The sequence below is a fragment of the Schistocerca americana genome, chromosome 2 (assembly GCF_021461395.2).
Source record: "Schistocerca americana isolate TAMUIC-IGC-003095 chromosome 2, iqSchAmer2.1, whole genome shotgun sequence".
NCBI classification, from domain to species: domain Eukaryota; kingdom Metazoa; phylum Arthropoda; class Insecta; order Orthoptera; family Acrididae; genus Schistocerca; species Schistocerca americana.
In genome coordinates, this window is record NC_060120.1 from 833,802,291 (window position 1) to 833,818,970 (window position 16,680).

Below are 16,680 nucleotides of genomic sequence, written 5' to 3' on the forward strand. Positions count from 1 at the left end.
GTGTTTGTATGCAAAAATTACAGAACTGAATTTCTGCCTTCCTGGATTTGAAATTACTAAATTGGCTGGTCTGAAATATGTTTACACTGAATATCAAAGTGCATAAGTTTGTAATTTAGCATTTGAAATGAAATGATGCACTTTGTCATCTGCCAGTCATTAAATTACTTTAAATAGTATTGAACAATGATAAAAAGTTAAGTTTGACAGTGAGAAACATAATCACAAATGTAGATACACATAGTAAAAATACAATGTATCAAACATACACGTAAAAATAAATATTGCATAATTAACTTGAAAAGTGTAGCGTCTACTCTATATGACTTTGGGTCAGTTATTTCATTTTTAGAGGTATGGCTTGTGTAATATCAGCTCACTCTACACTCGAAAAGAAAAATTTTAAAACTTGAAACTAATGTTACAGTATATAGGGATTTGGCTAAAAAAAATGGCTCTGAGCACTATGGGACTTAACATCTATGGTCATCAGTCCCCTAAAACTTAAAACTACTTAAACCTAACTAACCTAAGGACATCACACAACACCCAGTCATCACAAGGCAGAGAAATGGGGATTTCAACATAGAGTTGTCTGGCTCAGATAAGTCCAATTCAAAAACATTTATTATATTGTACTAACAATAGCACAATGCTAAGGAATACCCATTTGGACAATATTACAGTTAGTTTCTCAAGAGGCCTATAAATTGTTAGCATAGCAGATGAATCTATTGGAGATGCTCAATAAATACTTTATTACTGAAGTAAATGAATTAAGATGTAAAATTAAGCAGTCAGAAACATCTGCAATTGATATACTTTCTGGTCGGCTTCCTAGAGGACATGAATTCCTTTGGAATCTCGTCACACCCTTAGATACAGTTAATGCTGTTTCAAAATTTTCTAAGTCAAAAAGCATGGACTGCTACACAATAGAAAGGATAATACCTCTTATTTGCAAACCATCTGCTTTTATGATGAATAAATGCCTTGAGTTTGGAGTTCTCCCCAACCAGCTCAAAATTTGAGAAGTTATACTTACATACAAAAAGGGGGAAAAGCATCTCTCTGAGAATTATAGGCCAGTGTATATTGTTACAATTTCCTCCAAAATATTTGAAGCAATTTTTCACATACAGCTCAGCAACTACTTGAAAAACATAAGCTTCTTTGTAGTAGACAGCAAGATTTTCAAAAAGGAAAAAATACCACTTATTCAGTCTTTGAATTTGTTACTCAGACATGATCTGCATTTGAAAATAAGAATACAGCGTCTCTTGAGTTATGCAATTTGAGTAAGACTTTTGTCTGCATTCCCTATGATATCTTACTAGCCAAATGACAGTATAATGGCATATATAATACAGTATTAGAAATAATTAAGTCTTTTCTAAATATAAGGAGCCAATTTGTGTCAATTGAAAATAAGCGTACTTCCCTGAAGAAAGTCATATCTTGTCTGCCTCAAGGCTCTATTCTTGGGCTATTCTTCTTCACTGCCGCAATTAACAATCTTTCACATTATGTTCGGCTTCAGTGTTATCTGCCATGTGGATGACACAACTTTACTTGCCACAGATCAAGATAGGTTAAAGTTATGCCAGAAATCACAGGACACACTCTCCTTAATACTAAACTGGATCGCATCTAATAAACTACTGTGCAATCCAGAGAAAACTCAACACCTGCTGCTGTACTAAATAAAGACATGGAAGCAAAATCTGTAAAACTGCTTGGAATACATATTGATTCCAAACCAAACTGGCAACCCCATATTAATCATGTCTGCAGAAAGATATCAAGGGTGTCCTATCTCATATGGAAATTGGCTGATTTAGTGAGAAATGAATATCTCATGATAGCTTACTTCAAACTTTTTCAGTTTCATATATCCTACGGGCTGTTGTTATGGAGTTACTCCTGCCATGTCAGTGATGTACTGTATTACTGAGTCAATAAAAGTTGCTGAGAATAATGTGTAAGTCTGGTACAAGAGAACACTGCTGCCCTTTTTTCACTAAGACCAAAATTATGACAGTGATAAATCTTTGTAACTATGTATCGTTTATATATATAGCAGGGTTGATAAATCTTTGTAACTATGTATCGTTTATATATATAGCAGGGTTTGATACCAGAGAGAACATACATTGTCGTGATACCAGAAATAAGATGAGAATTGATATTCCTAGACATAGTCTGACAAAAATGAGCAGTTAACACAAAGTGAACTTTTTGAAACTTTTTTCATTAATTGACACATTGAGTAATGAATACACCTTTCAATAATTTTAGAAGTAAGTTGTATAAATGGTAAATAAACAATCCATTCTGCAGTTTAAAAGAATTCTTGGACACTAGTAGTGTAGGATTTGAGTTTTAGGATCAGGATTATGATTCTGTACAACAGGTTAATATAAGATAAATTATTTGTACTTGCAATGTGAACAGTTATTAATGCAGCAATTGCTTTTGTATATAATGTGAAGCCCATTCTGCTACATGTGGTCAATGGCTAATGAAGAATCTGAATCTGAACCTTGACTTAAAAGACGTTTCACTGTTATCTTTTGGTGAAATTGTGTGCTTAACATCACACAGCACATTTAATTTCAATATCCTATATACTTTTTCTGAAGCATTAATCGTATTACAATTAACAAATAATTTACCCAAAGTGGTAGGGTGAAAATAAAGAGCTGTATGAAATACTTACTGTAAACTACCTTTATTAGCAAAAGTCACATTTTTAAATTCCCTCTATGTGTTTACATGTCTTCATTAGCTATTCCTCCTTCCTGTTACCTCATTCCATGCTTGCTGATTTTTTTCACTGACTAAAAATAAATAAGATGAACCTCCTTTGTTACCATTTTTATTTGAATTACAAGAAGATTATTTTCATTAAATATCAAAACTAGCATCCATTCAAATTAATGAACATTTAATTTCTATTTTGAGGTGTTGTTTAGTGATGTCATATCTATGAAACGATAGTTTGCAATCTATTTCCATTATAGTCTTAACTTCCATTTTATGGATAATATTTTTGCATTTGCACATATTGTATTTTGGGCTGAATTAATTTATGTACTTTTATGAAAAAGAGGATATATTTTCATTATTAAATTCTGCTTAAGTTCAACAGTCAAATGAATGAGTTGTTATCTTTATAGGTAATGAAAAACATGTGCGTCCAGAGCAGTGAGGGATTATATGAAAATAATGTATTTTAAAGTTTTCTTGCTTTCCTGGAAAATTTATAGTTATTAAGCCATCAAAATCAATGACTTTTATTTCTTTTAAGTATTTAGCAGATAAAACTGTTGTCTTCATCTCATTTTCAGGGTTACAGGTACCGCTTCCGGCTTATGTTCAATGCAGCTCTCTACTGCCCAGTTGAAGTATCAGTTGACAATCATAAACTATTGGTCATTGGCAGTGAAAGCTCATATTTTGAACCTATTGAAGGTACTGTATCATTACATTTAAGCTTAAAATTTTTTATTCTAAAGTTAATTTATATGGTGGAGCTCAAATTATAGTATTATATTTACACCACCTGACATTAAAATAGCAGAGCCATAAAGGTGGCATGAGTTGTTCTAAGTACTTGAATATATAACTGATCAGGATTACAGCACAACTGCAGATGCTGCAAATAATCCCATTCAGACCACTTTCTAAATTACCACTTCGACTAACATGCCCTATTTCTCCTTTATTTCAGTTACTGTTTTCTCAGTCACCCTGTTAAAATATCTTACTTTACACAGTTACAGTTCCTCCACTTACCTCTTTAGTTTCACTTGTGATATTTTACTTTCTTGTAACGTTTTATATGTTAACAACAAAGTTATTTTTTTCAGTCAACCCTTTGGAACAGCCAAAGTCTACTATATAAATTGTTCACATTATTTTTATTCTCAGAACAAGTGTTGTAATTTGTCATATAGTTATTCATTTAATGTGTCACATATTTTATTGGAGATAAATAGTTTTACATCATATTTTTCTGAAACTTTTTTTACCCATAGGCGGTTGGAATATGCGGGGAACATTGGTGGTATGGTAGCACACCTGATAAGAAAAATACATGTGAACAAGCACAAATCCCAACAAATTATGAAACTATTTAAATGATTATGGTATTAGTACTGGAAGTAATGATGTGGCATTGTAGTGAGGCTTTCCTAATGACTTTCAGTATAATGAGTCAAGAAACAATTGCCATTTACCTTTTAACTGCCATCCTGTTGTTCACTGTGAACAATACTGTAGGGAATACTAACGTTTTTTAGGAACAGATAGTTGAAAGTACATGTGGCAAGTGTATCATCTTGCAACTGTTGAAATTTCTGAAATTTTCTAAATTACAGAACATGCAAGAAATAACAAACCAATAGAAATCTGAAGATTCTTGCAATATAATCTTTTTTGAAATGTGATAATAGTGATTTTCAATGGAATGATTAACTCAAACATTTGTTGAACAGTAGTTACATTTCACAAGACCCAGATCTTCATAACCATCGGTATCCTAAATTATAATTCAATGTCAAAATAATATTGAAGATCACTGATAAATTTATTGATTTTTACTGAAAAATGACATGTAGCTTTTTCCAAGGGTACAGCTAGTTATTCTATCTACTATTGGTGAAACAAATAGAAGTTCAGTTGTTGCATAAACTCATTTGTTTTGCAAGTTATGATCTTTATTTTTGTTCCCGTATTTCATATTTAACCCATATATATTCTTCAGACTGCTGAAATTGTCCACAAGAAGTGGAGCTCTTTAATCTACTTATCTCCCAGGGTACATTAAAAAATGATATCTGATGTGTTTTAGTGTCCTTTGTATTCAAACTTGCATCAACATATATTTTGGTAGTAGACTTACTTCTATCTGTCACTACATTGGGCCAGAGGTGTAACTTTCCTTTGACACATGCATCTTGCTTAGGGGTTATGATTTGGAAACTGGATGATCTATAGTGTATGTGTAAATTTTAATGTATACATACTGCACTCTTTCCAGGGAATATTTCTGTGAAGTCTTCAACATTCTTGCTAAATCTAATTTATTGTTAATCTGGCATTGGTAGTTACCGTATATCTATACATAATTTAACTTGATAAATTTCATAAAGCTATTAGTGTCACTGATGCAGTTCTGCCTATTCCATACAATTTCTATTTCATTAACAACATCTTTGTTGTCACTGAAGTTTTCTGTCAGACTGGTTTGACAAAACTCCCTCTACTAGTCTATCCTCTTCATCTCTGCCAACCTACATCTATTTGAATGTGCTTACAAAAATCAATCCCACTATAATTTTTATCCCTCAGTTTCCTCCTCCACCAAACTGACTATACCTCGATTCCCCAATGTGTGCCCTATCAAAGGATCCCTTCTTTTATATTTAAGTTGTGCCCTAAATTTATTTTACCCCAATCTGGTTCAGTGCCTTTTCATTTGTTATTAGATCTACCCATCCATTCTTCAACATTCTTCTGTAAAACCACTATTCAAAAACTTTAATTATGCTCTCATCTAAACAGTTTATCATCCATATTTCAGTTTCATGCAAGGCTGCTTTCTGTACAAATAGTTCCATAAATAGCTTCCAAACATTTAAATTCACATGTATATTTGACGTTAACAAATTTCTCTTTTCCTGAAATATTTTTCTTGCAATTACCAGTCTGCATTTTATATGCTCTCTATTTTGACTGTCATCTGTTATTTTGCTGCCCAAATAGCGAAACTCATTTACTACTTTTAGTGCATCATTTCCTTATATAATTCCTAAGCAACCCTAGATTTAAACTGACTACATTGCATTATCTTTGTCAAGCACTGTACATTCCATTCAACTGATCTTCCAAGTTCTCTGAAGGAGTTATAGTGTTATCAGCAAATGATGAGCTTCTTATAAGGTTTCATGTTTTGCTGGCATTGATGACATGTAAGAGCAGTTCCCATGGAGCTGAAATGTTCTGCCAAAATGACCCTCGATGTTTAAATTTCTTTGCCCTGATCTTTAATTTCCTTTTCAAATTGCTCTTTGGTTTCATTTATTCTTTCATTCATCATGTTCTGTAGATTCCAACACATAAAAGAACTCTCATGTATTTTTCATGAGATAAACTGTATTAACAACAAACTACCACTATACTTAGTGGTGTGAGTCATGCTTATTCTAGCTAAATTTAGTGATGCAATTTGGATAAAAATCTGGAACTTTAAAAAAAAGCTGCTGGCTCCTCAGTTACATACAAACATACATACTTATGTACACACATACAAACACACATACATACATACATTAATCCTTGTTTCATAGATCCTTAGATCATAAATACGACATTTGGTAATGATGTGGAACATGTCACTTTAACCTTACCGTTCTTTACACAAAATAATTAATTAATTTTTCAAATGTTGGTTGGCTATCTGTCAGACTTTTAATGCTATTTTGCAAATGAACGAAGATTTTTGTGGTAGCATAATTCAACCCTTTCTGTGCCAAGATGAGATTTAATCCAGATAGTAATGATCACCCTTGTTTCTAGTGTTGTAGCTATGCACTTTGCTGTTATTTTTGAATTGGGGTGGGTTATTAATGACAAATTTCATAAGTATGTATTGTGAAGGTACTGTAAATATCCTAAGTTCCTTAAATAAATCTCTGCAAGGTGATCTTGGGTGGTCTCCAGCTATTATTCTGATACTTTCTCTCTTAATGACAAATTGTCCCAAAATGTAATGCCATATGAAAGCAGTGAATAAAAATAGTCATAGTAGGCTAATTTACTGATATGTTTATCACCAAAATTTGCAAGAACCATAATAGCATAATTAGCTGAACCTAACCGTTTCATCAGATCATCGTTGTGTTTACTCCAGTCCAATTTCTCATCAATACACACACCCAGAAATTTTGAATATTCTGCTTTCACAACAGACTTCCATCCATAGTCTATATTTATCAATGGTGTTATGCCATTTATTGTACAGAATTGTATAAATTGTGTTCTCTCAAAATTTAGTGAGCGTCCATTTGCAGAGAACCACGTAATAATTTTCTGGAACACATTATTTACAATTTCCTCAGCTGATTCTTGCTTGTTGGGTGTGTTTATTATATTTGTATCATCAGCAAAAAGAGCTAGCTTTACATCTTCATGCATATAGAGTGGCAAGTCATTAATGTATATATTAAGAACAAAAAGGATCCAAGACTGAACACTGTGGGACATCATTCTTGATACCTCCCCAGTTAGAGGACTCTGCTGATTTTTTGCAGGCTATCTGTACTGTTAATTTCAATGTTCTTCATTCTTCCAGTTAAATGTGAATTAAACCACTTGTGCACTGTCCCACTCATACCACAGTACTTTAGCTTATCTAGAAGAATCTCATGAGTCACACAATCAAAAGCCTTTGAGAGATGACAAAATATCCCAATTGGTGATATTTGGTTATTCAGTGCATTTAGTATTTGATCAGTGAAAGCATATATAGGATTTTCTATTGAAAATCCTTCCTGAAAACCAAACTGACATTTTGTTAGTACTTCATTTTTACAAATATGTGATGCTTCTCTTGAATACACTACTTTTTCAAGAATTATAGATAAAGCTGTCAGAAGTGAGATTTGGACTATCTGGAAAAATGCCTTGTTTCAGCGAGCTACTACAAATATGGCTGAGAATCCTACTTATTTGTTGGGACAAGCTTTTAGTACTCTGTTGGAAATGCCATCAATTCCATGTGAGCTTTTACTTTTGAGTGAATTTATTATTTTCCTAATTTCATAGGAGAGGTGGGTTGAATTTCAATTTTATCAAGTTGCATAGATATTGCCTCTTCCTTATAGTGCCTTGCATTTTCTAATGAATAACTGGAACCTATTTTCTCTACAACACATAAAAAAATGATAATTAAAAATGTTTTCTACTTCTGACTTCTTGATAACAGTGCACTGCTTTCCTGTACCATCTGATTAGGAAAATCAATAACTGATGTCAAATTGAAAGAATACCGTTTCCTGTGCCCTCAGTTGTCCTGTTTCCCTTTTAACAATATTCCAAATTGTTTTAATTTTATTGTCAGATGAGCTAATCTCAGACGCAATGCACACACTTTTGGACTTTTTAATAACTTTTCTTAATACGATGCAGTAGTTTTTATAATGTTTCACTGTTTTGGGATCATTACTCCTCCTAGCTATAAGATACATTTCCTTTTTCTGTTTACAAGATATTTTTATCTCTTTAGTAAGGCATGGCTTTTTGCATGGTTTCTTACAATTATATTTCACTGTTTTCTTAGGGAAATTGTTTTCAAATATACTCACAAAGGTATCATGAAATAGGTTAAATTTTAAATTAGCATCAGGTTCCCTGTACACCTCACCATAGTCTAACTGTTGTAAGCTTTCCCTAAAATTTTGAATTTTTAAATCGTTAACTGAATGCAATATTTTCGAGGACTGTTTGGCATTACTGTATGGAGCTATATCATATATCATATACTGCATCATGATCAGACAGACCATTCTTAACAGGAAAAGTTTTTATCTGATTAAATTTATCTTGGTCTATGAAAACATTATCTATCAGTGCACTGCTTTCCTGTACCACCTGATTAGGAAAATCAATAACTGATGTTAAATTGAAAGAACCAAGTAATACTTCAAGGTCAAGCTTTCTATTGGACTCTTTCAGAAAATCTACACTGAAATCCCCACAAACAATAATTTTCTTTTCTCTCTCTGACAAATAGCACAACAATGAATCCAAGTTTTTCGAAAATAGTTGAAAATTTCCCAATGGAGACCTATACAAGGATATGATTATAAAAGTGCCATTATTTAGTTTAAGCTAACATGCACATGCTTCTATATGTTGCTCTATGCAAATATTTTCAGTTTCCAAATTTTTCACACTGTAACAGATTTTAGCAAATATGGCAACTTCTCCTCTCCCCATAGTGTCTCTATTTACATGTTCTGAAAGCTTATATCCACCTACATTTACCATTTCCATACCTGTGACTATATAATGTTCAGACAATCGTAGTACATCTATTCCACCCTCAGTTTCTAAATATTCCAAACAAACAAGAAGCTCATCTACTTTGTTTTTTAATCCCCTGATATTCTGATGCAATATACTAACAAATTTTTCACTGTGGTTTTTTGAGAATCTTGTGACATGCTAATATTATTTTTCACTGTGCTGTTGTGAGACTCTTGTGATATTTTAATATCTCTTGTACCTGCCTGTCTGAACTTCTCATTAAGCTTAACTTCAATCAATGTTGGATGATTGGACTTTGATCTTAGCCTAAAAAAGTACTCTCATGAGATTCAGTACCCCCACCCACCAAAAATTTTGCTATCATCCCAGCCAGCTTACCCTTCCCTTTCCTGTTGAGATGCAAGCCTCGTCTTGTGAAGTCCCACCTACGAAATACCATCAACAGGAACCAAACCTATGCCTGACAAAGTAGCCACCCAAAGCAGCTGATCTAGCTCCATATTAACCCTCCTGACAGAGCTGTTCAATTGGGTTCAATCATACCGCATGAAAGCAGGAACCAAGCCAACATTTGTATGGTTCATTGCAGATGCTATTTTTACCAAGTCCACCCACTATCACAACATAATCCTGCTTTGTTTACAGCCCTTGTTTATCTCATGTTGATAGCTTAATATTTACTTCATTACATAGCTATTTTGCAAAGAAAATAGTTACCTACACCTGCAGATAGAGTGGCAAGAGGTATACAAATAGACAAACAAATCAAAAAGGTGAAACGGGTATATCTTCAAAAATGATGGTAAGTCACAGGTTCTTTGGGCTAATGAGTACCGTGTCGAAAAACTTCTTGACTACAGTCTCAGTATAGTGGACAAGAAACACTAAATCTCAACTTTAGATTATTATCCACAGTAAAATTTCCTATGAGGACTAAAGGACAGTGCACAGCTATTGAGAGTTTGTCTTTAGACCTATCAACATTCAGTAATTTAGCTGCAAAACCTATATTCAGTGGTTTATCAGGTAATGGTGGACATTTAACAATAAAAGTTAGTGACCATTTAGATACAGATCATTGCAGGAAAGTACTGTATTGGTAATCATAAACAATGACTCAATTTCAGTGATTAGTGAGTAATTACGGTGAGAACACTGAAAAGAAATGTATAAAGTAAACAGTGTTAATGGAAAATGTAACTCTTTCTTAAACATATTCCTACAGTATATTGAGTCTTGATTTCTCCTAAACCAAACAGTGGCAAAACTGGATGGAAGTGTGGAGTTGACAAGTCCTGGGAATAAAATATCTTGTGCTAGGAAGAGAGAACCCTACAAATTTCTGAAAACGAGCAGTAGTCAAGATTTAAAACTTCATTACCACCAGTATTTTTGAATGATCCACTCTGTACAACATTCAAAAAATCTAGTACTCTTAAGACTAAGACAAAAGCTATTTGGAATATTGACAATGATATGAAAAGGATAGATTGCTACTCACCATATAGCAGAGATTTTGAATCACAGACAGGCACAACAAAAAGACTACTAAACACACAAGCTTCTCGCCAGAAGGCCTTGATGTGAAATAAACACACACACACACACACACACACACACATATTCACACAAATGCAGCTCACACGAACATTACCACAGTCTGTTGCTGCCAAGGCCAGTATTCTTTTTGTTGTGACTGTCTACAACTCAACATCTCCACTATAAGGTGAGTAACACTGTTCTTTCCATAATATTGTCATTATTCCATCCTGGATTTTCCATCATTCTGTGTGGAACGTTATTAAACAAGAAACCATTGGCAAAGTTGTTACATATATTAAGACAAAATACAAGTTCAATAACATTGAGACAAGCAGATTATTTGGCGATCAGCATATAGAAATGTGTGCTTATGAATTAATGCTGAAAAATAGTTCCCTTTTAACTGTAACTTTATGTAGTTGACCACTGGCTAATTTTTAAATGTTTGTGAGGAATTTTAATTACTTACTATGCTAGCTGTCAGACAGCAGCAAGCAGTTAATAGTCTGTAGTGACATTAGTGCAGATTTTCTAAATGATTCTGATGGGAAAAATGATGTAGAATCTTTATTTGGATCCTACAATTGGATCTCAGTAATTAACTTTCCAAAATGGGTGGATAAAGAGAGTAGGACACTAACTAATAATGTTTCCTTTGGTGAAGCTCAAAGCAAGAAAATAACGGTTTTCCCAATAACAAATGTTCTCTCTGATTATGATGCACAGTTAGTTAAGATGAATGAAATAGTGCCTTAAGTAAATATACTCCTCACTGGAAATTTGTTAGAATAATTATTAACTCCAGGACAAATGTTTTTAAGAACAGTTTCCAAGAACCACATGGGATTTATACTGTAACAATTTTTAACATAAAATTTAATATATTCCATGATAAATTCTCCTTGTTATTGGAAAATAATGTAGTTCATAAGATAATCAGAAAGGACATTAAACAGCCATGTAAAAAACCATCAATCACTAGAATGATTAAAGTATCTTGTGGAAGGAAAAGGGAAATGTATCTGTTGGCAAGAAAAAATAGAGGTCCTGCAATTGTTGCACACTACAAAATCTACTCAAAATTACTTAGAAAGGTTATTAAAAAACAATGCACATGCACATAATGTCATAAATCAGTAATTCCAACAGTAGACTTATGGCTATATTTAATGTGGTGAAACGAGAGACAGGACAACCAACCACAGTACAAGATAACATCACTTTCGATCTGAGTGGAATGGCTATTAATTATGAATCACAGGCAGCAAATATATTTAATAATCATTTCTTAAATGCAGTAGAATATATAGGGACAAACAGTTCAAGAGAAAAATCACAGCAGTATGCTGAAAAAGCAACTCATAAAATTCTGTCATATGAATTAAAGGTATTATATATTCCCCCCATGAACCATGACCTAGCTGTTGGTGGGGAGGCTTGCATTCCTCAGCGATACAGATAGCCATACCATAGGCGCAACCACAATGGAGGGGTATCTGTTGAGAGGCCAGACAAACGTGTGGTTCCTCAAGAGGGACAGCAGCTGTAGTGATCTGAGAATTTCTGTGAAAATCCTAGAACCACGCAGCCTTCCACCATCTCAAACACACAATATTCTAGATATGAGTGTGGGATGGTAGAATCCTACCTACTACGTGTCACATGTTTGTGTGTGCAGGTTAAAATCAGTCATGGGAAAAAAGTAGACACAGCGGTCAAACGGCACCGACAAGTACCTGTCGAGCAATAATTTCTGTCTTTGTTATACAAGCTTCATTTTTAAGTCGAGGCAAAAGTGTAATAATATTACAGGATCTCGTTCTAATACTGATAGGATATTTACCTTTCCTCCATTTAGCTATTCCCTCTTTCCCTAAAAGAAATATGTCCTCTTGAATTACTTCTTGTTGTGATTCCTATTCATCATCTTCTAACACTGCTTGTTCTGTTCCTGAATCATGACCACTTTCATGTACACAAGCCTCATTCTCTCAGTCAACAGTAACACTGTCAGGATCTTCATCCTTCAATTCATGGAACCATTCCAGCCATACTTCAGGTGTACTATTAAACTCTGTCGTAGGTTTTGTTTATCTTTGACATTTATTCCACAAACTAAAAGTGTAGAGAATATTTACTTTTTGTAGGAAAGTATTCTGCCTCGAGATGACTGGGTGTTGTTGTGTCGTCTTCATCATCATCATTCATCCCCATTACGGTCAGAGGAAGGCAACGGCAAACCACCTCCATTAGGACCTTGCCTAGTGCGGCGGTGAGGGTCTCCCGCATCGTTCCCCTATGCTCTGTAAAGAAGCATGGACTTCATTTCCATTTTTTTCCATTCTAGGTAAAAATTAAAGTAACTGTAGTTACTTTTGACATGCCTAAAATTATGCACATGAAATTCAGATTTAATCTAGGAAAACAGTGAAGTAACATACACTTACTTCATTTCAGATTGTAGCAATAATTATCATGTGGATGAGCAGTTCTCGAAGGTAAAAAGTTTCATAAACAATGCAACTACCCCTCGTATTTTCATGTCTGTCATTTTACAGTTCATGCTACACACAAATATAGTAACTGTTTTGTAATCTTCTTCAGAGAAGTTGTTTCAAAAGACATAATTAGTAATTTGACCATAATTTTATTGTATAATCATTTTTGTACCATCATGGTCTACAAGCATTAAGATAGATGACTTTGTTCCATTAACTGACTTTGTGTAGAATCAAACCTTTCAAGGGTTTTATGAGAACTTGGTGGGTATGATATTGTTTTCATATTCAGTAAGCCCTTCTAATATAAAAATCCTTAATAACCACAGAAGCCAAACAACGTGTGCATTGAGTGTTTAACATGAGCAATAGCTTGCATATTGTTGCTCTCAGTCTATTCAGCAGCTGCCAATAGAAAGCCTCCACATCTCATCTGAATTTTACAGCAAGCAGATCAAGTCTACAATGGACTTCCTTCCAAAACTATCTGCTATTTTTGTGAGGGGCACCATAATCTACCTAACATTGGAGCTACCAATAACAATCAATCCCTCCCTCTGTGTAAGTTTGAACCTTGCAAGATGGTCAATTCCAGTCCTAACATTTACTGCTTCAGTCATCATTTTGACAATGGGTGACACTTCATATCTATTTCTAAAGTGTACGAGGCCAGCAGTATGAGCAGTATGTCCAGTATCCACATATTCCATTCACCTAAAGGTCCATATCCTCACCATTGTCTACCATTTACCCTCTGGTTAGGATAAACCAGCTGTCAAGATAACTCATAAAATATGGAAACTGTCTTTTATGTAAAATAGTACATTAAAGCACAAGGCTACATGGAATGACTGACCATTTCTTAATTTTTTTTGTTTAAAAAATCACAACTTCCTCATAATGCCAGCTTATTACAGAAACAGTGTTTACTGACTGTAGCCTTACATTAACAGGCACATATTGTTTTAAAGCACAACACACTCACTTAAACAAAGCAATATGTTATTAGCTCATAAAACATTTGTAACCACATCTCTGAAAATATGTCTATTAAACAAACAGCAGATTTTCATATCAATTAAACATCAACTTTTCAATGTCTTTCAAAAGCAATACTTTGGAGAGGTTCAGTTAGGATGTCAGCAAGGTGTACTTGAACTGGCATTGTTTTATGGTGAACTAGCCATGATTCAATTCATCACTGCTGAAATGATGCTTCACATCACTGTGCTTGCTTCTTCTTGACATTTAATTTGATTTTATAATTTCTATTGCACTTCGGTTATCCACAAAAAGTGTTGTTTTGCTGTTTTTATTTAACAATTCTTCTATGAAAGTATTCAAAACCACCACCTCTTGACAACATTGAGTAGCAGACATGTATTCTGCCTCTATAATAGGTAGTGCAACTGCACACTGTTTCTTGCAGCATTGGATCATTATTGTACAAAAACATATATCCTGTAGTGTTTTTTCTATCTTTCTTGTCACCTGCAAAATCTGCATCATAGTAAGTCACTTTTCTTGTTCTTGTTTTTCTGATGAGTAGAATATTTTATTCCCTGTCACTGAATTCAGATATCTTAAAGTTCTCCTCAGATTTTGAGTGTATGTGGGATCTGGATTAGTCATTGATCTGCTTTCATACCTCACTTCATATGCTAAGTGCAGTTTTGTTTTCCATGTTAAATACAATAAAATACATATCACATCACAGTATGGAACATCTGACTTTGCTCCATTGATTGAAGTTGGAGTTGTTTCAGTTTTTGATTTTTCCGTTCTGTACCTTTTCACCACTTCTTTAGCACTTTTTCATGAGGAATATAAATACCTTCTTTTGATTTCACATCCACGATATATTTCTGGTTTTTCATCAGTTGTAATATCAAAATTTTTCTTCTGTTTTTTGCAGGAGATTTTTCATTTGACAGGTGTTGTATCAAAATAGAATCCTGTCTTCAACATGTACAGTAAGACACAGTTTCTTCTCAGTATCTGATTTGAAAATACATTCGTCATATTGCAGGTGCATGAGTTTTCATTCTTAAGAGTCTCACTTAGTTTCTTTTTCTTATTACATTGCAGAAGAGCTTGTTTCAATCGATATACTGCCCTTTTAAGCAGGCAAAATTTCGTGGGTGCTTTGTATCTATGTGGAACATCCATGAAAACTTGTCCTTTCAGATCACCATTAAAAAAAAGGCTGTTTTGACATCAGACGTCATAATTACCAAATTTTCTTGTGCAGCAAGTGCAAATAGAAATTTAGGGAATATGTTTGTACAGCAAAAGTAAACAAACCTTTAAAATTCAATTTGTTTGATTCTACTGACATTCTCGTGCAACTAGCCTAGCTTTGTACTTTCCATTATTCTTTTTCTTGAAAATCCATTTTTCCTGTAATTATTTTTTTACATGTGGGGGGTCTTTATGCACCAGAGTCCATGTTTTATTTTTCTTCAATGATTCTTTCTCTTCACTTATAGAACTGAGCATGATATAATGTCATATCTCTTTGGAAAATTTATTTGACATCTTGTATTCTTCTTCTGGAGTTTCTCTTCTGGTTAATCGATTCTTTCTTCTTCTTTTTCAAAATCTTCTCTTTTTCTTCTTCATAGTCTTTTTTTTATTCCTGCTCTTCCAAAATTTGTTTCTCTGCAGTTGCATTTACTCCTTATTCTTTGCCGGCTGGAGTGGCCGAGCAGTTCTAGGCGCTACAGTCTGGAACCGAGCGACCGCTACGGTTGCAGGTTCGAATCCTGCCTCGGGCATGGATGTTTGTGATGTCCTTAGGTTACTTATGTTTAAGTAGTTCTAAGTTCTAGGGGACTGATGAGCTTAGAAGTTAATTCCCATAGTGCTCAGAGCCATTTTAAACCTTATTCTTTGGTTTCCTCATTTTTGTCTCAACATATCTTGCTTCAGAAGATTTTACAGTCTTAGGATTCCATATGACACAGCCATTGTCCATATATTCTACTTGGACAGTCATTCACCTCATACACTCAGTTGTTTTAAATACACAAGTCATTCTATCAACACCACACATCCAAAAATACCCAATCTTGACAAATGTGGTTCTTCTTCCATGCCAAATTTGAGCCGGTATCACATCAACTGTTGCAGGACTGTAGTTATTCATTTTACCCTAAAGTCAAGAGTGATGATAAATGATAACAATGCAAGATACTTTTTTTTAACTTTGCACAAGAAATCGGTAATGAATATTACTCACTAGAAAAGCTAAAAATAATTTTTAGCTTTCATATAAGAGATCAGTAATGAATATTAGTTACTAGAAAAACTAAAAATAATCTAAAATATAAAGCCATCTCTCAACTCCATGGACTCATGTCAATTCCTTAACTGCCAATCTGTGTCTCCGATATGCCGCCACAGTAGCCCCTGCCTCTTTTGAGAATGGAACGGTGGGCAACTGGTTGTGTGACATTGCTCAGGGTAGAGCACAGTTGTACCATTTCCATATGGGAGTGTCATTACCAGCTGAGTCCTGAGTCTCTGCTAAAATGAGGTAACAACTGGCTACCATTGACCCCACTTTCTGCTTGCAGAATCTGAG

General features: G+C 34.1%; 1 protein-coding gene across 1 annotated transcript in view; it reads left to right on the forward strand.

Moving 5' to 3' along the window:
* The window catches only part of LOC124595895 (laccase-like), a 250,668-nt gene that overhangs the window by 129,898 nt on the left and 104,090 nt on the right, over positions 1 to 16,680 (forward strand). Inside the window, exon 6 of the mRNA XM_047134802.1 lies at positions 3,351 to 3,474. Coding sequence (XP_046990758.1) covers positions 3,351 to 3,474 — 124 coding nt within the window. The remainder of the gene's footprint in view (positions 1 to 3,350; positions 3,475 to 16,680) is intronic.